General features: G+C 54.6%; 7 protein-coding genes across 7 annotated transcripts; 5 read left to right on the top strand and 2 right to left on the bottom strand.

Moving 5' to 3' along the window:
- Positions 1-678: 678 nt before the first annotated feature.
- On the top strand, positions 679-2,981 carry J4E84_003746 (uncharacterized protein; the record flags this gene model as incomplete). Its single annotated transcript, XM_049386355.1, has 2 exons — positions 679-2,766; positions 2,814-2,981. The coding sequence occupies 2 exons, from the start codon at positions 679-681 to the stop codon at positions 2,979-2,981; spliced, it is 2,256 nt and encodes a 751-aa protein (XP_049246204.1).
- A 1,901-nt stretch (positions 2,982-4,882) lies between these two features.
- GFA1 (glutamine--fructose-6-phosphate transaminase (isomerizing)) lies at positions 4,883-7,200 on the top strand (the record flags this gene model as incomplete). The annotated part of the gene is made up of 4 exons (XM_049386354.1): positions 4,883-4,887; positions 4,969-5,039; positions 5,139-5,370; positions 5,427-7,200. The coding sequence occupies 4 exons, from the start codon at positions 4,883-4,885 to the stop codon at positions 7,198-7,200; spliced, it is 2,082 nt and encodes a 693-aa protein (XP_049246203.1).
- A 458-nt stretch (positions 7,201-7,658) lies between these two features.
- J4E84_003744 (uncharacterized protein) lies at positions 7,659-8,416 on the top strand (the record flags this gene model as incomplete). The annotated part of the gene is made up of 3 exons (XM_049386353.1): positions 7,659-7,701; positions 7,775-7,940; positions 7,999-8,416. 3 exons carry the CDS (start codon positions 7,659-7,661, stop codon positions 8,414-8,416), a joined length of 627 nt encoding a protein of 208 aa, XP_049246202.1.
- Positions 8,417-9,346: 930 nt separating this feature from the next.
- On the top strand, positions 9,347-13,294 carry J4E84_003743 (uncharacterized protein; the record flags this gene model as incomplete). The annotated part of the gene is made up of 3 exons (XM_049386352.1): positions 9,347-9,952; positions 10,028-13,127; positions 13,191-13,294. The coding sequence occupies 3 exons, from the start codon at positions 9,347-9,349 to the stop codon at positions 13,292-13,294; spliced, it is 3,810 nt and encodes a 1,269-aa protein (XP_049246201.1).
- A 1,410-nt stretch (positions 13,295-14,704) lies between these two features.
- J4E84_003742 (uncharacterized protein) lies at positions 14,705-16,280 on the bottom strand (the record flags this gene model as incomplete). The annotated part of the gene is made up of 2 exons (XM_049386351.1): positions 14,705-16,230; positions 16,277-16,280. 2 exons carry the CDS (start codon positions 16,278-16,280, stop codon positions 14,705-14,707), a joined length of 1,530 nt encoding a protein of 509 aa, XP_049246200.1.
- A 962-nt stretch (positions 16,281-17,242) lies between these two features.
- J4E84_003741 (uncharacterized protein) lies at positions 17,243-18,541 on the bottom strand (the record flags this gene model as incomplete). The annotated part of the gene is made up of 2 exons (XM_049386350.1): positions 17,243-18,396; positions 18,451-18,541. The coding sequence occupies 2 exons, from the start codon at positions 18,539-18,541 to the stop codon at positions 17,243-17,245; spliced, it is 1,245 nt and encodes a 414-aa protein (XP_049246199.1).
- A 628-nt stretch (positions 18,542-19,169) lies between these two features.
- On the top strand, positions 19,170-19,636 carry J4E84_003740 (uncharacterized protein; the record flags this gene model as incomplete). Its single annotated transcript, XM_049386349.1, has 3 exons — positions 19,170-19,362; positions 19,434-19,528; positions 19,580-19,636. 3 exons carry the CDS (start codon positions 19,170-19,172, stop codon positions 19,634-19,636), a joined length of 345 nt encoding a protein of 114 aa, XP_049246198.1.
- Positions 19,637-19,978: the final 342 nt, after the last annotated feature.

The following is a 19,978-nucleotide window of genomic DNA, read 5'->3' as shown; positions in this document are numbered from 1 at the left end:
CTCATCTCGTGCTGTGCGGGTTGCAAAGTTGGAGCGTGTCCGCGGCAGGGTAAGCCTGGTCGTCTGGTCGTCGTCCGCATTCGTCATGGTCTCGGCATCGGGAACCTGGTTCAATGTTCGTGGCACGGGGTGTCACTGCGGCTCCGGTCAGGCCGTGCACGGGATGCGCCGATGAGCGTTAGATGGTGAGGTGTAGGAGCGAGACATGAACTGAACAGCTGAGGGTAACCACAGGGCAACACACCCGAGGAGCGATGACGCCGCATCTACATCGCCAACAGTAAAGTCTTCTGCTATGCTTCACTTGGCGGCTTAGCGCTCGCTTCTCGGTGGAAAGATGCAGGGCTTCCAACGGTGTGACATGGTCATCCCGCGCGTGGGGCGCCACATCTCTCCGGCGAATCGACGGATGACCTCAACCTCTCGGCACAGGCCTCGAAGCAGCCCGACTCAGCTTTCCTTGCTTCTTCTGCGCGTCTCCCTCTTGTTGCTGTACAGTACGCGTAGCATCTCGAAGCCTCGCGGTATGTGTCCACTGGCCACGCCATCCATATAACTACCCGTAGCGTGTTTTATCGCTCAGCATTCCCTTTGCGACGTTAGACGCAGGTAGCCGAAGCTCGCGTTCCTTATCACAAAGTTCACTGCGGCTCCACAACACCACACACGCAGCCCAACATGTCGGGTGAGCGTTCGACCTCGACGAACCCCCAGGCGGTGCCGTCGTCGCGAGATTCTCGACGAAGTTCTCCCGATACGCAGTCTGTTCGCGCAGGCTCTGTCGCGCGACGGGGCTCGCCCGTTCCTTCCCTACCCAACGGCACACCTGCCGTACGCCAAATACCAACACCCTCCCAGACCCAGACGGCAAACTCGTCGTCGATACAGACACCACTGCCTGGACGCGCAGACCCGCAGTCGTCGCTGCCCGGCCCAGCCGAGTCGAACCTTTCTTCGGCGCTGAAAGAGTCACTGGGCAATTCACCCCCACGGTTCGGCACACCTCCGATACGCCCACTGTCCCCCGCCCAAGACGCGCCTCCTCGTGGCCCGCCTAGCAACTACGGTTCCTTTGACGGCCGCGGTCGCTCGCCTGTGCCGTACGAAGACCCCGAGATCGTGCGCCGGCATCTGGTAGGCCACTATGCCTCACCAAGCAGGTCAAATCGTGGAAGAATAGGCGATGACGATGCCCAATCAACTGGAACGAGGCCCGAGGAAGACGAGGAGCAGTTTTCGAGCTTGCAACTCCAGGGCGGCGACATCACGCGACAGATTTACAGGTGGAGCGAGCAGCAGGCGGCGGAAGAGCAGGGCAAGTTGCAGCGCAGCAAGAGCTTCCACGGTTCGCGACGTCGTCCTGAAGACGAAGCACTCGACATCGACTCCATTCGCCAGCCTGGTGGCTTCAGACGAAACTACTTGCGCAGAGCCGCTGGGAGTCCCTCACCCGGCCCAGGCCCGTCTGGCTATGGAACAGTCCGACAGGCGCGCCCACCGCCGCAGGTCTTTACCAGCAACTTCTTGGAGTTCCTCACGTTATATGGCCACTTCGCCGGTGAATCTCTCGAAGAAGACGACGAGGTGTTGGGACCGGACGAATACTTCTCCTCTGATGCTCTGGATTCCGGCGCGCAGAGCGAAGACGAAGACCGTGAGTACGGCGAGTCGAGCGCACTGCTCACCCCTGGCAAGCGAAGAAAGCGCAAAGCGAAGAAGACCGGCACCGGCAGCCCCACAGGTGCAGCCATGCTGCTCCTCAAGTCGTTTGTTGGCACTGGTGTCTTGTTCCTGCCCCGAGCCTTCCTTAACGGCGGCATGCTCTTTTCCAATGTGGTACTCCTTGGTGTCGCGGGTCTCTCGTATGCCTGCTTTGTCTTGCTTGTTTCCACCCGGCTCGTGGTAGAGCACTCGTTCGGTGACATGGGCTTTCATCTCTACGGAAACTGGATGCGCAACATGATCAACTCTTCGCTTGTCATATCCCAGATCGGCTTCTCATCTGCCTACATCGTCTTTGTGTCTGAGAACCTGCAAGCCTTTGTTCTTGCAGTATCCAACTGCAAGACCTTCATCGACATCAAGTACATGATCATGATGCAGATGGTCATCTTCTTGCCGTTGTCGCTCTACCGCAACATCAACAACATTCAGAAGCTCGCACTGGTGGCAGATCTCTTCATCCTCATGGGTCTCGTATACCTGTACTACTACGATCTCTTCACCATCGTTGACCAGGGCGGTATCTCCGACATCGTCAACTTCAACGCCAAAGACTGGACGCTGTTCATCGGTACCGCCATCTTCACATTCGAAGGCATCGGTCTCATCATCCCTATCCAGACCGGCATGAAAGACCCGAAGAAGTTTCCCAAGGTCCTGGGAGGTGTCATGATCATCATCACTGTCATCTTCCTCAGCGCCGGAGCCCTTTCGTACGCAGCGTTTGGATCCAAGACGAAGACTGTGGTACTTCTCAACATGCCCCAGGATAACAGATTCGTCAACGGCGTTCAGTTTATCTACTCGCTCGCTATCTTGCTATCTACGCCACTACAGATCTACCCGGCAATCGAGATTACCAGCCAGCAGTTGTTCAGTAGGACAGGCAAGTACAACCCGTACGTCAAGTGGAAGAAGAACTTCTTCCGATTCTTCATGGTCTTGGTGTGCGCTTGCCTTGCTTGGGCTGGTGCGGGTGACTTGGACAAGTTTGTCAGTCTGGTAGGAAGCTTTGCCTGCATCCCGCTGGTCTTCATCTATCCTGTAAGCACACATCTTCCTGTGACTTGCTCATTGCTAACAATACGTAGCCCTTGCTCCATTACCGGGCTGTCGCGCGCACAACCACTGCACGTGTATTGGACGTACTGCTTTGCATCATCGGGGCGGTTGGCATGGTATATACCACAACTCTCACTGTCCAGAGCTGGATCCACGGAGGTGCTCCCAAGGCTCCCGGCTACTGTGACAGCAGGTAGTCGACGGTTCCCAATCGCAAATTACCTTATTTCTCGTTTTGCATTGCATGTAGCATTTCAGCGATGTACATCAGCACTCATCTTTGGTTATCTCTCATCATAGAAGTTACGCTAGGCAGGTTTGGGTTCGGGCGCACTTTTTCGCGGTCTAGTCCACGTGCACGTTCGATGAGTAGAAGCGGCTAGGCTCGAGCTCTCACATAGTTGAATCATTGTAGAACTTGACTAGTCTCTCTTTTTGCTTTTCAATGTTAACTGCACTGTGACATAAGTGTGAAAACATTGCATATGTGCTTGGGCGTGTTCAATGCTGTGATGTGTCCTTAAACCGGCAAGCAGCATCTGAAACGGGGTGAGGCAAATGGTGTGTTTATTTCTCCGAAGATGCAGCGGGGATACCTAGCTGCTGACCAGGGCCGCGATACGAGACGATACAATACTGGTGCAACCTTTGGCGAGTAGGATACGAAGTACATGCAGGGCGCGGAAAGACCGGAATGAGGAGTCGGCACGAATGCAACGGCACGACTGTTGTCAAGGCGTGCATGTGCGGCTGATGTTCGTATACGCCACTTACGGTGGGGTTTCAGATGCCGTGTTTGTGGTATGGATGGCAATTTAGAGGCGGTCAAGACAATCGAACTGCTAAGGCATCCAGACGTTCCCAACGGACGCAGGCCAAAGGTTCTTGTCGGCACGCTTTCCTATAGTCGAGCTCACACCTGCAGAAAGGTAGACTAAGCTTTTCGCCATAGCGGAACAAGCGCGCAGTAGCTACAAGGTGCTCACCGTTGTTCGACTTCAGATGCAGTTGAGCAGACGTACACGCCCCGAAGTCTCAGCTCTATCTTCCACGTTTGTGGTTCCAGTGCGTGATTCGTTGGCAGCATCGGCCACAACGGGTTGAAGACATTCTCTGGCTCCTGTGAGGTGTGCGTTGTTGGCGCTCATGCGTGAAATGCAGACCTGCAGGGCCAGACGATATTGCTTCTCACCGTCTGATTCAGACAATACTGCACACGGTGGGGAGCACATTGCGGGTAAACCTGCGCCGTTAGTGGGAAGGTTGGTGCAGCTAGCGACTGGGTTCCACCCATCTGCCATGATTTGTTTTCGCATATCGGTTTTCTCCAAGCTGTCGACCATATCAGCAGAAGATCACCAAACAGAGTTTACACGAGATGTCAAGTCGTGACGCACGGCGCTGGCTTCCCAATTCGGAGCCGTACCCGCGCTGACGTAGCGGATCCAAGATATTGGACGATGCAGCAGAATTAGAAACCTCTCCATAAGCACAGTCTTTGGGCGAGCTTGAGGCCTCGCATGCGGCGAATGCGGCGCCCGTCAGGACGCGAGTGGCATAGTGGCCGCGGTGTAGCATTGCGAAGAGAAGATTTCTGGCATCTTGACATGAAAATAGTCGAGGAACGGGCCTAGCGTTGCTATTTTGGAGGTGCTGCGCCTCTTGGTCCCTGAGAAACGATGGATAGCGGGCGATCAGGTCAGGAACAGCAGCGGGGGCTATTGGCTGGCAGCATCGCGGAAGCCGATAGACCAGGATGATTCCGCGAGACATGACGAAATAGGGGACAGTGAGGGAGGGCGTGGCAGAGGGTCGCAGGGCTGCGAGGGCGAGATTCAAGGGTGGTAGAGCGGCGTCACAGACGGGTGCGATACGCTGCATTGGCGAGGCTAGCCAGGCCGGGTGGAGAAGGGCGTCGCTGGGGCATGCTCAGTGCTTGGCCCTGGAAGATATAAGTCAAACACACCACCGCTCTTTCTCTGCTCACACACCTGTCTGCTTCCCCCCGCACCCTACTTTCTTGCACACGCCCAATTGACTCCGACTGCCTTACAATCGCTTCCATTCATATTCAGCACCCTACTTTCGTTTCGTCGCCATGTGGTAAGTCCCCGCCGCCCCACTACGTGAAGCTGTGGCAGCTACAGCGAGGCTCTGGACACGGGCTAACGACGGCGTCTGCAGCGGTATCTTCGGCTACATCAACTACCTGGTGGAGAAGGACAGGAAGTACATTCTCGACACACTCATCAATGGTAAGCAATCCCGCAGCCGCTCCCCCAGACGCGCGTTCCACGGAGTCGGAAGTGGTTTGGTGGGGCTGGAGGGCGATCACTAACACGCTGTCCCCTCAGGTCTGCAACGTCTAGAGTACCGTGGTTACGACTCGGCCGGTCTTGCCATTGACGGCGACAAGAAGAATGAGGTCTACGCCGTCAAGGAGGTCGGCAAGGTCGCCTCGCTGAAGAAGCTCGTCGAGGAGCAGAACTTCGACCTCAACAAGGTCTTCGACTCGCACGCCGGTATCGCCCACACCCGATGGGCCACCCACGGTCCCCCATCGCGTGTCAACTGCCATCCCCACAGGTATGTCACGTCCACGTTCTTTGGACCACCCAGAGCACGCACTAACCGCCCACCAGGTCCGACCCCAACTGGGAGTTCTCCGTCGTCCACAATGGTATCATCACAAACTACAAGGAGCTCAAGACGCTGCTCGAGAGCAAGGGCTTCAAGTTCGAGACGGAGACCGACACCGAGGCTATTGCCAAGCTCACAAAGTACATCTACACCGAGCACCCCGACCTGAGCTTCCCCTCGCTCGTCAAGGCCGTCATCAAGGAGCTTCAGGGTGCCTTTGGTCTTCTCCTCAAGTCCGTTCACTACCCCCACGAGGTCGTTGCGGCCCGAAAGGGTTCTCCCCTCGTCATCGGTGTACGAACACAGAAGAAGATGAAGGTCGACTTCGTCGATGTCGAGTACAACGACGAGGGTGCTGCTCTCCCCGCTGAGAGCGCCTCGCACAACGTTGCGCTGAAGAAGTCCAACAACTTGCTCGCTCCCCCCGACAAGTCGCTCCTCCACCGATCGCAATCGCGCGCTTTCCTGTCCGACGACGGCGTCCCGATGCCCACCGAGTTCTTCCTCTCGTCCGACCCCTCCTCCATCGTCGAGCACACCAAGAAGGTCCTGTACCTCGAGGACGACGACATTGCACACATCCACGAGGGTTCCCTCAACATTCACCGTCTGCACAAGGATGACGGCTCGTCCAACGTCCGCACCATCCAGACTCTTGAGATCCAGCTCCAGGAGATCATGAAGGGCCGTTTCGACCACTTCATGCAGAAGGAGATTTTCGAGCAGCCCGAGTCCGTCGTCAACGCCATGCGTGGTCGTCTCGATGCTGTCAACAAGACCGTCACTCTTGGTGGTCTCCGTCAATACCTCTCTACTATCAGGCGATGCAGGAGAATCATCTTCGTTGCCTGCGGTACTTCGTACCACTCGTGCATGGCTGTCCGTGGTATCTTTGAGGAGCTCACTGAAATCCCCATCGCCGTTGAGCTGGCCTCCGATTTCCTTGACCGTCAGGCACCCGTCTTCCGTGACGACACGTGCGTCTTTGTCTCCCAGTCTGGTGAGACTGCCGATTCCCTGGGTGCTCTCCGCTACTGCTTGGAGCGCGGTGCCCTGACTGTCGGTATCGTCAACACCGTCGGTTCCTCCATCTCTCTCCTCACCCACTGCGGTGTGCACATCAATGCTGGTCCCGAGATCGGTGTTGCCTCCACCAAGGCCTACACCTCGCAATTCGTCTGCATGGTCATGTTCGCGCTCTCTCTCAGTGAGGACCGTGCATCCAAGCAGAAGAGGCGGGAGGAGATCATCGAGGGTCTCACCAAGATCTCGGACCAGTTCAAGGAAGTGCTCAAGCTCGACCAACCCATCAAGAAGCTTTGCGAGAGGTTCAAGAACCAGAAGTCCCTGCTGCTTCTCGGCCGTGGCTCTCAGCACGCTACCGCGCTCGAGGGTGCTCTCAAGATTAAGGAGATCTCGTACCTTCACTGCGAGGCTGTCATGTCTGGTGAGCTCAAGCACGGTGTCTTGGCTCTGGTTGACGAGAACCTCCCTATCGTCATGATCCTTACCCGTGACGACATCTTCGCCAAGTCGCTCAACGCATACCAACAGGTCATTGCCCGTAGCGGACGGCCAATCATCATCTGCAACGAGAACGACCCCGAGTTCCCTACCGACAAGACAGACAAGATCGAGGTGCCCAAGAACGTCGACGTTCTCCAGGGTCTCATTAACGTCGTTCCCCTGCAACTCATGTCGTACTGGATGGCGGTTGCCGAGGGTGTCAACGTTGACATGCCCCGTAACCTGGCCAAGTCGGTTACCGTCGAGTAGATGTATTATGGATATGGCGTTCTCTAGGATAGAGAAGCTGGTGTGATTTGGATTTGATTTACGATTGAAAGCTCTTGGATGTAGCTTATGTGTATGGCATGGAAACTTTTACGATATCTAGAACACGGAGCGATGCGATGCTCTGATTGAATGAACAAAATTTCAAACACATCTGTCCCATTTCGTGACTGTCTTGACGGGTCAGGTCCAGAGTTCATTGCAATCAACGAGAGGCGTTTGGGGGAGGCTTACCCCTGCTCGCGATGACACCATTGCACGATGCGGGATCCCTGCCTTTCGGTTGCGGGGCGGCTCCCAATGTGGTGTGCTCAGCAGCTCGTTCCTGCATTCTTCAGCCCACCCCGTCGCCGTTCCCGCTCGACCTTCACTACAGCGACTCCACTGTTCCATCGCACCTTCCCAATCTACCTACAAACTTGCACACGCGCAACGGCAACATGGCAACCATCAAAGGCCCCGGCGCCCCCAAGACGTACGATGGTAAGTAGGCAAGCAAGCTCCGAGCAACCCCGCCCCCACCACCTCAACTGTGCGACTGACTGAAGCTGTGCAGGCTCCGCACTCCGCATTGGCATCATCCACGCACGCTGGAACACCAAGATCATCGATGCGCTGCTCGAGGGAACCAAGAGGAAGCTCAAGGAAGCGGGAGTCAGGGAGGAGAACATAGTCGTGCAGAGCGTGCCTGGGAGCTACGAGCTGCCATATGCCGTCAAGCAGTATGTCTCCTCATATGACCTTGTAATCCGGGCACAAAGCTAACAGGCACTTCCACAGACTATACTCGGCCTCACAAATCCAATCCTCGTCCACAGGCGTCGTAGGCGCAGCAGCGGACCTCCTCGGCTCCACCTCGGACCTCACAGCGCTCACTGGAGCGTCGCAGTCCAAGACGTCCAACTCGCCCTTTGACGCGATAATCGCGATTGGCGTGTTGATCAAGGGAGAGACGATGCACTTCGAGTACATCTCGGAGGCGGTGAGCCATGGGCTCATGCGCTTGCAGCTTGACAACAATGTGCCCGTCATCTTTGGCCTGTTGACGCTGTTGAGCGATGAGCAGGGACTCATGAGGGCGGGGATTGGTGGCGCGGATGGCAAGAGCGGACATAATCATGGCGAGGACTGGGGGAGTGCCGCGGTGGAGTTGGGTGTCAAGAGACGGGGGTGGGTTGAGGGCAAGTTTGTGGACTAGGACGTGGTGTGAGGATACGGGGACACAAAGATCCAAGTGACTGGGCCACTACTAGGCTCTGGTTTGCATATGCTCATAGAAGGCATGCGTGTCCAAAATGGAATCACGCAGCTATAACTTTGGGCATTACGCACCCTCTCCTCTTGATGAACCAGTGTTCGTAGCTTTGGTACTACAATACGTGCTCACGTGCTACATAGCCCTCTATCGTCCCACGTGCTTTTCAAACGCGTTTCCAGTATTGAATGGTGCTGTGCTGCGCTGGCCATGTCCTCGTGCGACTGCAGTGGGCTAGCGTAAGTGCATAGTGTACGCAAGGCGATCGCGATGACGCTTAGGCTGGAGGTATGCGGCTTGACAAGGTGGTGCGCGCGTGCGAGATTCAGTCCTGGGGCGGCAATTCCATGCAGGAGACGATGGCGGAATTATGCGACCATGGTGGCCAAGGCTGGTCGCTGCAATGCAACAAAATTGTTGAGTGCAGGAGGGATGGTTGGTGGACGAGAGAAGCACTCTCCTTTTCCCGCCAGGGCCTTGGAAGACGCTAGTCCAGGCGCAGTGCCTCGCCTTGGAACCTCAGATTCCCTGGACGACGGCTCTTACTCACCACCAGCCCCATCTGTGCGAGCAGAGCGCTGTCGACCCCATCGCCCGGCTCATCTTTCCTCCCTGTCTTTCTCCCTTGCCTCCGCCGCCTGTCCCCGGGCGCCCCGACACGTCCTCACCGCGTGGTGCGCGTAGTCGATATCCCGTTCCTGGCCTGCAGCTGCATCGAGTACAGCAGCGCGCGGCGCCCCTACCCACGCCTCTTCTATCACACCCGGCTACACAGTGATGGCGGTAGCATACACGTGCTAATACAAGGTCGATCGATAGTGTGGTGCGCTTTTGCAGCGCAGCCATCAACGACTGGGCTTCGACACCAAGTCCATGTCAGGCACGAGACGCGGCGAACGAGAAGACAGGTCTCTGCGGCGGGAAGCCTCTCGTCGCCCCGGCTCGTCTGCCCCCTCGCACGCAGCTTCGGCGGCCACAGCGACACCGGCAGCGGGTGAAACGCGCAGGAGCACGCGCAGGAACAAGTCGGATTCACCCAACAACGATGCGCAGCGCCCTAGCGAGCTGCTAGACGACGTTGACTCGGACGCCTCTGCTCCTACGCCCGCCTCGTCCACTTTCTCCGCGCCTTCCACCATGTCGCGTTCTGGTCAAAATATTTCTCTCCACGCCCTCACACCCTTGACCAGCTCAGACTCGTCTCCGCCGGGCAAGCTGCCCAGTCCACGCTCTTCCAAGCTCTCGCATGAGACGATGCACACAACCTCGTCCTCTACACACGCGGCGCCATCGAGCGCGCCCAACAATGTCGCCGATACCATCACCCCCATAAACACGCCGCCCGAGACGCGCATCTCCGTCTTCCCAGCCGACGGCGTGCTGGGACAACGCTCCACCTACGACGCACAGCTTGACCCTAAGCTCGATAAAAAGGCGCGAGGAAGGGGAACGGCCAAATACACCACAATACTGGACAAGGTACGTGAAGGTTGCAAATACATACATAGATGTGGTCGCCCTGTGACGCTAAGGCTAACTTAACTTGTGTTACAGGGCGACCCATCTCCTCCTCCCGATCCACGCCTGGCCATTGCCGGCTACACCACTGGCAACTATGTCATCAAGACATCCTTCACGGGCGCTCCCAAATCAAAGCTCCGAATAGCGCCATACGTCGCTAAGCCCTACTCTTTTGATCAACGCATATCATGCGGTCCAGGGCCTGCAACCCAAGTCGTTGTGACGGGCTTCGATCCCTTGACACCAGATGCGCAATTGCGTGGTTTCTTCTCCACTTACGGCCAAGTAGAGACTCTCCGCAATCAAGTACATCCCGATAACGGCAGCCCACTTGGGATATGTCTGGTCAAGTTTCGCGACACCCCACCAACGCGCGGAGTACCTGGCATCAAAGCAACCACCTCAGCAAAGCGAGCTGAGCGCGAAGGCACAAATCAGCGCATTGCGCAACACACGATCAGGGTGAAATCTGATCGCGAGGGCCGGAGATGCCAGAAACTCATGGATATGGCGGTGCAGCAGACCCGGAAAGAGGAGGAGAAGCAGCGTGCCAAGCTCGCAGCGAAGACTGCGAGCGTTGCGGCACCAGCTACACCGGGAACCTTTGATCTGCCGGCAAACGTTCCCAAAGGCCCATCTGGCAAGGGCGCGCGTCCGCCAATTCCGATCCCTCGAGAACCCTTGACAAGGAAAGCCGCACTCTCCTTTCTCATCGAACGCGAACCAGTCAAGCCTACGCTGAAACGAAAGCCTTATATTTTCATCGCACACGCATACGTACCCGTCCTCAGCACAACCGTCGAACATCTCAAGAAGCGGTTAAAGAACTTTCGGTGGGCTTCGGTGCGATGCGACCAGACGGGTTACTATGTGACTTTCGAAGAGTCGAAGCGTGGTGAAGACGAGGCCGTTCGATGTTACAAGGAATGTCACATGCAGGCTCTATTCACCTACGTTATGAACATGGAGTGCAACCAATACGGCGACCCGAACTATGAGCGGAGTCCCAGCCCAGAGCGCGTGGTAGCCGACAAGAAGCGGAAGGCCATCGAAGAGCGGATAGAACATGAAGAGGCGGAAGATCTCGAGTGGGAAAAGAAGCAGCGGGCAGACTCGCTGGATCCTGTACGAGCCGCTTTGGACGTGCTCAAGCAGGAGCTCCAAGAGAAGCTTCTTGGTGACATTAAGACGAAATTGGCCGCGCCCACTATACTGGAACTCCTGGAACCGGATCTTCATGTGGAAAAGCGTCGCAAGTTCAATGTTCCGGCTCCGCCTACGAAGGAAGAGGTTGTTCGACCACCCGCACTTCTCGCCCCAGGATTCGACGCCTTTGGAGCTGGTACACCAAAGGGCCGCAATGGTGGTTTCGGCGGCCGCAACGCACGCAGGTCGTTGGGTGTATTTGATCCTAGCACCAGGCGTGGTAAGAAACCTCCGAAGGTTGTCAATGCATTTGCGGACGAACGAAGGAAGGCATCTGCGCCTAAACCCCGTGTTGCCCGTGGGCTGCATCGCCAGATGATTGAGATGTTCGAACCGGAGGAGTCGGATGATGAGAGTCGCAGCCAGCTCACTCGCGGTACTGAGGAGCAAGAGAGCCGACCCATCAGCCGTGCTCCTTCCACCGACGTTGAAGAGGAGGTGGAAGAGTCATCGAGAGCTCACCGCGCTAAACGGCGCCGTATCGAAACGGGCTGGGGCGAAGACAGTGACGAGGAGATGGACGACTCGCATGCAAGGAGTTTGCTTGCCCATTGCATTCACAAGGATCCAGAGAACATGGCCGAGAAAGAGCTGGAACAAGTACTCGCAATTCTTCCTCGTTCGTCGCCTATTTGGAAGAAGGCAGACAAAGCACTCAAAGGGTTCAGGAGGTTACGGAAAATTGAGCAAGAGGCTGATGCAATCTTTGGGGTGGAAGCAAGCCCGATTGACAAACTTGAACCTGAAGTCGTCATCACCCATGATGACGAAGCACTCAAGCCCATCGAGACTACTGAACTGCCAGAGACGCTCACGACACTCAAGAAGAAAGCTGCCACCAAGCCCAAGAAGAAGACTAAGAAGCAGCTCGAAGAGGAGGCCAAGGCTGCCAAGATCGAGGTTACGGAAATCGAGACACCTGCGGAAGAGGAGATCGCCGAAGCGAAAGAAGTCAAGGAGGTCATCGAAGAGGTCGTGGTGGAGGAGTCGACGCCAGAAGACGACGAGCGGGCCTCTTCTGTATTCTGGGGCGTGTCCTCTGTGGAGCCTCGTAAGACTGTTGAGGATGACCTCAGTGTTGTAATGGACATTGACGGTTGGCAACATATGCTCAAAGACGACGAGGATCTCCGTCACCTCAAGGCTGCCATGGAGTCCATCAGTGCCGCCAAGATTGGCGATGCACAATCCTGGGCATGGAAACAAAAGTCTATCAAGCATCTCAATCGCAACGGCGAGGAGGGTGTCTCGCGTACGGAAACCAAGATCGAAGGGTACTACGTTCCCAACGCGACTGGCTCGGCTCGTACGGAGGGTGTCAAGAAGATTCGCGAGTCTGAAAAGTCGAAGTACCTCCCTCATCGTATCCGCGTCCAGAAGGAGCGCGAAGAGCGCCAGCGCCGCGCCAAGCAAGAAGAGCGAAGTGTCGTCTCTGTTGAAGGCTTCAAGTTCCAGACCAGTTCCAACAAGACATCCACCGCCAATTCGCGTGCCAACCGCGCCAACAACCGTCGCATGGTCAACGATATCAACATATCCAAGAACATGTCCGGTGCTGAAGGCGATGCCCTCCGTTTCAACCAGCTGAAGAAGCGCAAGAAGCTAGTCAAGTTCGACCGTTCCGCCATCCATAACTGGGGTCTTTACGCCCAAGAGCCCATCGCCGTCAACGACATGATTATCGAGTACGTGGGTGAAAAGGTTCGACAACGCGTTGCCGATCTCAGGGAAGCCAAGTACGACATGCAAGGTGTCGGATCGAGTTACCTATTCCGCATTGACGAAGACACGGTCATCGACGCAACCAAGATGGGAGGCATTGCAAGATTCATCAATCATTCTTGCACGCCCAACTGCACGGCCAAGATTATTCGCGTCGACAACACGAAGCGTATCGTCATCTACGCGCTGCGGGATATCAACTCTGGTAAGCACAATTCCTTTTTACGGACAATTTATGCCACGGAACATCTACTAACAATATTTCCAGATGAGGAACTCACGTACGACTACAAATTCGAGCGTGAAATGGACGCTACGGACCGTATCCCCTGTCTCTGTGGTTCTATCGGCTGCAAGGGCTTCCTCAACTAGTCAGCTTCGCATGGCTTCAGCTCTGCTTCGGCTCCCTTGGTACATTATCTTTGCGCCGGCTTTCCTTCAACATCACACTTTTGCAGCGCTACATCGCTGCTTCTTTTGTTTCAACACCTACACTTGGCAGGGAGCGAAAAAAGGCGGCTCCTCCCCATATGCACATGAAGCTAGGCTTCATCTTGGATTCGGGACTGGAAGAAGAGGGAAATCTTGCATTGCATGGCGTTTTTCAGTGGCTACATATTATCACCATCTTCCTGGCACCCCTTTCTTCCTTTGAGAGAAAGGGTGCGAATGTATCATTTTTCTTATCCGACTAAAAGAATGGGCAAAGGGTGGGTGGGCGGCACTTGCCCTTGACTTTATCGATGGGTTTTAGTCAGTCGGGTCACATCTTTGGCATTGTATCTGGTGTTTTGTCGCTTTATCTTTTTTCCACTACGCTCAAAATCACCATTTGTACTATTTTAACATCTCTACGAAGAAGAGGCGTCGATGGAAGAGTGGTAGAAAACTCATGGTATGTGTGTGTCTGTGTGTCGGCTTTTGTGCCGTATTATCGACACCGGTAGCTATAATCAGTTCGCAAGGGAACAGAATGAGAAGATTGATCATATATACACTGCCCATGTTAGACCTTGAGTGAGGTATATATAGTCTTTTCTCTTGATACCCTATTCGAACAGTCATCCCAGCTAGCTACCCAACGAAATGACGTGCGGAACGCAGCATCTCAAGGTTCCTCTAGGAGACTACTCCACGGCCCTGTTGCGAAACCGGCGGCTTGGTAGCACAGGCGCGGGTCCCGGGGTCCGAAGGTATGATGGGGGCTATGAGGTGGCAGGTCAGACATTCGTATCGCGGTGGTAGTGGGTATGCTCGCTATGATCATGGGAGTGGCAGGCAGACTTACAAGAAAGGCCTCTTTGCAGCATTGTCTGGGTGCCCATGCGCTTCATGTCTAAGTGGTGCATGTGTGTTAGCCTCTATCGTGTTACGATCCGACATGAAATCCCGGAGGTAAGCCAGTGATCAAAGGAGATGGCCTGGCAGCGCCCAGGGGTGGTTGAGACATGACGTGACGGCTATTGCACGTATCAGACCCTTGAGATGGGGGCAAGGAGACCGGGGAAGCTTACTCGGAAGATGCAGTGTCCATATCGTGACCGTGACTATATGCGGACTGCATCCAAATATCTTTGGGGGCGTTGGATAACTGACCGAAGACTCTATCCCTGGGGAAAGATTTAGTATTTGTGTATGGAAGGCTCTTTAACTCTGGGGTTTCCGTGTACGGTTGTAGTTTAGTTGAGAGAAACAGACGAGTAAATAGTATCGTAGTGGACACTACAATGAAGCTGGAACGAGCCTCGGGTGTGTTCGATGAATCTTTTCGCGATAAAGCCTTCAGCATGGGCCACGATTTTCCTGGAATTTTGCGTACAAGCTCTCTAAATCCGGTGTCTTCAGCATCTCCAAGATTAGGTCCTTACTTTCGCCCATGTCGGCAAATCCAAAGGCTCCGATATCACAGGCGTTCTTTTCAGTAAAAACGCCGTCTCGTGGATCTGAAAGACGCTCCTTCGGGGTGTTTAGCATGGCCTTCCATCGTCGTGAACCCCGACTAATATCTCTTGGGTATGCAGACCAGACCTTTTTGTGCAAACGCAGATGTTTGCTCTCGCAGTGTTGGGAACGAATGAATGAAATGCATACATACCATGGATCAATACGCTCCTCCCTCTTTTGCTTTCTCAAGATATTCAAAATGACGGCAGCCTCTTTGATAGCAAAGTGATCGGCAATGTGCTGCAGGTGCTTCAGACTCCAATCGACTGCAGTTTGTGGACAGCTTTTTGACCAAGCAACAACGTAGAGGCTGAAAATCAGTATGTAGACATCGAGGATATGCGGTATGCTGTGTGAATGTTGTTTGCCCGTGCTTCCACTAGGCAGCTTATCCTTTGCGACGAGGTCGCAGTCCGTCATCTGAGGAACCGATGCGACAATCTCTTGGACGAGAGCCAAGATGGCAGTATTTGCTCGATCACACTGAGCAGCAACTTCAGGATCACAGCTCTCGGAACAGGATTGGATGATCTCCTCGCAGAGAAGTATTCGTGCTATGCGAAGCACGTTCCACATCTGGGTGATCATGCGATCGGGGTAGACGTCATATACCCTTGGGAATCCTGCGGGTACAAGTCTTGCACCATCAGGGCCGGACAGACTTTTGCGTTCATACGTCCAAGCCGGGCTTGCTTCAAGTGCAACAATCTCGAGCTTTCGATCAAAGTAATCGCTCTTCGTTATCCTTTCTTCCGCCGTCATAAAGCCCTTGCGCATCTCTGCGGCTAGATCGGTTATGTCAAGCATCAATCCGCTGAGCTTCCACTTCGGATAGTCAGTATTGACGAATTGTGCTGCGTGTACTCGTATTTGTCGTATAGACGGGTCCACCACTCGCCCGGTGCTCAATGAGCATATCGTCGCGTTCAGGGAAAGTCCCATCAACGCCCGCATCTCAGTGCCTTCCTTGAACGACTCTACACCTCGCAGTTTAACCAATGTAAGAGCGCCCTCGATATGGGCGTGTCCTGATGTGTTGATCTCCAAGGCCGACTTCATGATCTTCTCAAAGAGATCCAGCAGCAGCGCGCCTTCGAAAGTGGATGCCGCTTTTGCTGTCGTGGGATCTTGTAGGGCGATGTTGATCTCCCGTAGTGCTTGACAGTACTTTCTGCGTCCTAGATCTCTTGCAGTCTCAGAAGAAACCTGATGGGACAAGAAAGCGAGACTGACCGCCTCGATGCTCAAAGCAAGATATTTGGGCGCGGATCTTGGGTCTAGATAGTTGTATAGGAAGTCCCATGTGCGACTGAAATCGGAGACGTAGTACGTGAAGAACATGTCTCTACCGAGGGTCAAAAGGTCTTGGGGTAGATGTCGAACCTTAAACTTGACGTTGGGTTCGCCAACACATCGTTGCTTCAGCGATGACCTTGTCTTTGCTAGGGCCTTCGTCCGTACAAAGTCGGTCTGGTCGCTGATCCGAATGTTGATCGTGTCGCGATAGCCGGTGCATGCTGCTCCCACTCGAATGCAAGAGTTGCAACTTGGCCGTTGCAGATCACACTGGATGTGTCAGTAAGAGATCCCAACTTTGGATTCGAGGCATACTCGTAGTCTTCTCTCTCTACATCTTTCGCAAAACTTGGATGGTTTGCCGCGGAACACCATCAGATTCTCTGCAGCGTGAATGAGTTGTCAATCTGTGGGCCTGTTGAGCCTCAATGGATACTAAAAGAAATAAAGTGTAGGTTCAATATCATTGACAAGTCTCATTTTACCAAGCAGATGAAAGGGGTTGTGTGGTGTATAGGGCTGCCGGCAGCATATAGATGACTAGAAGCTGACTGCCGTACTAGTCCCAAGAAGGAATGCATCTCGTGCTGCGTCCACTAGCGCGATGTAAGCATGAAGGACGACTGCCAGCCAGTCGCGTAGGGGGTAGATGTTGCATTCCGAGGTCTGGCCTATCATCTGATAATCTGAACTTATTGATGAGAAGCCTCAAAAGGTCAGCAACGTTCCACAGCCGCGTAACTCACAGGTGCCATCCAATGACAAAAGCGTAGATGCGTCGTATGCGCTGCTCCACCTGAGATCGTAAATCGCTTTGGCCGCTACCTACATCATCGTGCATTGGATTCCCAAAGAAGTGAGGTGGGTGGGAAGAAATCAGGGCACCCGATAAGACTTATGTCGCGCCTTCCACCTCCAAGCCAGGTCCTATCCTTATCCCCAGCTCGAGGACGAGCTGTACATGCATCGCAACACAGAGCACATATTGAGCGCATCGCGGGGATCCATAAAATTTATAAGGGAAGATAGAGGTGCATTCCATGCTTGCAGTCGATCTGCATCTTTGATGAAAAACGAAGCCTAATCGCTATCGTCGTATTTATTTCCAACCCCGACATCACCTAGTAATATGTCATCAGGCGCTGGGCCCCTGTGATTCCTCACCCACTCTGTCTCTACGCGGAAGAAGATCCATATCCATCTCCGCAACACCTCGAGAACTTCCATTGTAAAGATGCCCCCTTCCAAATCGTTGAAATGATCCAGATGCACACTGAGTTTCAGACTCCAAGTGCACCTCAGCATTGCGTCCACTGCAATCGCTGCATAGTAGAATTCTTTGGCATGGAACCAGCGATGCCGCCTTAGACCCCGTGGGTATTCTGGGCTATCCCGAGTACGGGCATTAGAGAAGAGAGTAAGATCCCAATCCTTGGCTACGTCCCAGTAGAAAGAGTAGCCAGAGTTTACCACCACTGCGACGAGCCACATACGGAACAACGTCGCTTCCGAAACACCAAAGCGTGAAGGATCAGGCGAGCGTTGCAGAGCACTCAGTATGATGACAGGAAATGCGGTCGAGTATTTCAGTGCGTTGGCCAGATGCTGGCCACCCCATCCTGTCGCTGGACTGATCTGCCCGGTTTGCTTGTTCGCCTTCTGAACACGATAGTATTCCGTGATACACTGCCGCAATCGAATCATCGAGGGTATGGCAATGATGAAGGGAACCCAAAACACGCCGCCGCAACTCCTGTTCGGGGGCCCTGTTGAGCTGTGCGACGACGAGAAGAACATGCACAGTGAGACAAATAGATCGCCCAGCACCTTCGCATAACTCGTCAACGCATCGGCGAGCAGAATGTCTCCAAACTTTCCGTCTTGTGCTTCTGCGATGCCGCCGATCGATATGCGCTTCAGCGTCGCCAGTGTACGAGTCCGTCCATTGCGACTAACGAATGGCAGCGGTATGACGAAGCCAATAACTAGTACCAAGAGGTATAGGTTTGGCAGAATTTCCCAAGCGGCAATGTCTGTAGGGCTGCCGTGCGTAAGGGTCCAGAATAGGAGCAGCGACAGGGCGAGCGGGATGGAGAGGAAGGTTGCGATGCGGTAGCAGGAGAGGTGGTGCGGGATATGGCGGGGTGAGGTACGGCCCGGGTAGCGGATCAGACTCGGGACGTCTATCTTTATGAGGGTGAGGTAGTGGAGGTTTAGACCCCAGGCCCAGATGCCTGTGCGGCAGTTAGTAAGGTGGTTGAGAGCAGATGGCGTGAGCGTTCGCATACCCAGGACTATTATAAGAGCGACGCGATACGGCAGGGGCAGGACGCGACTGAAGCCATCGATTTCTGGCTCGACGGCGGGATCACCGTCCATTTCTCGAATGCGCGCTCGGTTCCGTGGCGGTTGCTGTGTCCCAGCCTGTAGTCTGCCGTATGATCATGAAGCTCCTCGATGTAAAAGACACCCCCAATTTGGACCCTCTCTTCACAGCTATCTCCGGTCGTGTTGGCGCAAGGGGTTGCAGATGTCGCGATAGCGTGTCCACTTCCCCAAGGCGATGGCACCAAACACGCTAGCTAATTTACAAGCCACTCTTCAGCCGCCGTTGCGTTACGTCAGCATGGGCTTCAGCCTCACGCGCGCTAGCTGCATCGTGCCTGGCGGAGTGGATCTTTGGTTTGTGCGACGACCGCGGGAGCTTTGCCTAAAGCACAAGGCCATGACGCGATCATCGCGACGACAAAGTGACGCTTCTCCGCCGTATGCTATTGGGTACCTGACTTTGAAGGGAAAACAACGCCTAGATCTCTAAGCTCGCTGCACTACTTGCTTCTTCTCCACATACCAAGGTTTCCATTAACTGTCCTTACTTCGTGCGTCACACCACCCAGCACGACACACAGCACCTTCCACTTCATCTCTGTCGCTCTAAACCTCCTCCCTCACCTCCTCCCACTTCCACCTCGTCAATTGAAGGGAGACAGCAGGACCAACAGCAATCATGTCGCCTCTCTCTGTTCCTAAAATTTTCATGGCTGGCGGCGCCGTCGGCTTCGGCTACTACCTCTTCATGCGCCAATACTGGTTCCCCAACCCGTACAAGACACAGGGCGTCCAGAACATTGAGGATCGCTTCTCAGCTGGCGGAGGCCACCCTACGCACACACCTGCTGGAGGAACCCAGCGCGGTACGGGTATAATGAGCTCCCCAGACTTAAAACCCTGGAAGTACATAGAACGGAGTTTGCTGACATCAAGCTTGTAGGCTCTGCGTCCGCAAACGAAGGAAGGCACGACGGCCCGAGCAAGGGCCCAGACTCGGAGCACTTCAAGAAGAACATCAGCGACCAGCAGAGTGAGGTATGTGGCACACTGATTTCGATGCCCGAGGACTGTGCTAACGTGCGATAGCCTGTCTGGCCGAGCAAATTCAACGAGATACAATACAACAACCCCAAGGGCAAATAAGCGACTCCGGACCGATCGAGCAGACACAAAAAAGCATGGCAATATACAGCCAGGGGGCATTGGGCATCTGATGAATGGCATCATTGGCGTTTGGCAGAGAGCGATGCACGATAGCATCCTGTAGATTTTTGAAACCCTCACTGTTGCGGCCAGTCGAGCGCAATGAGGCCCCCAGATGATCGAGAAATAACAAAACCAATTTTCCAAGGAGCGCCCAATGCCGTGTCGCTGTCAGCATCTCTCGGTACCTACTGAAGTCCATGCTGTTCCGCGTAGCTGTGGAAGTGGAACTACACATGCCGGGATCATATTGACGAATAAGCAACGTCACACCGCAACAAA

This window comes from Alternaria hordeiaustralica (genome assembly GCF_023758085.1).
Source record: "Alternaria hordeiaustralica strain BMP 2776 chromosome Unknown scaffold_5, whole genome shotgun sequence".
Classification (NCBI taxonomy): Eukaryota; Fungi; Ascomycota; class Dothideomycetes; order Pleosporales; family Pleosporaceae; genus Alternaria; species Alternaria hordeiaustralica.
The sequence above is the reverse complement of the archived record's forward strand: the minus strand, read 5'-3'. Positions and strand labels throughout refer to the sequence as shown.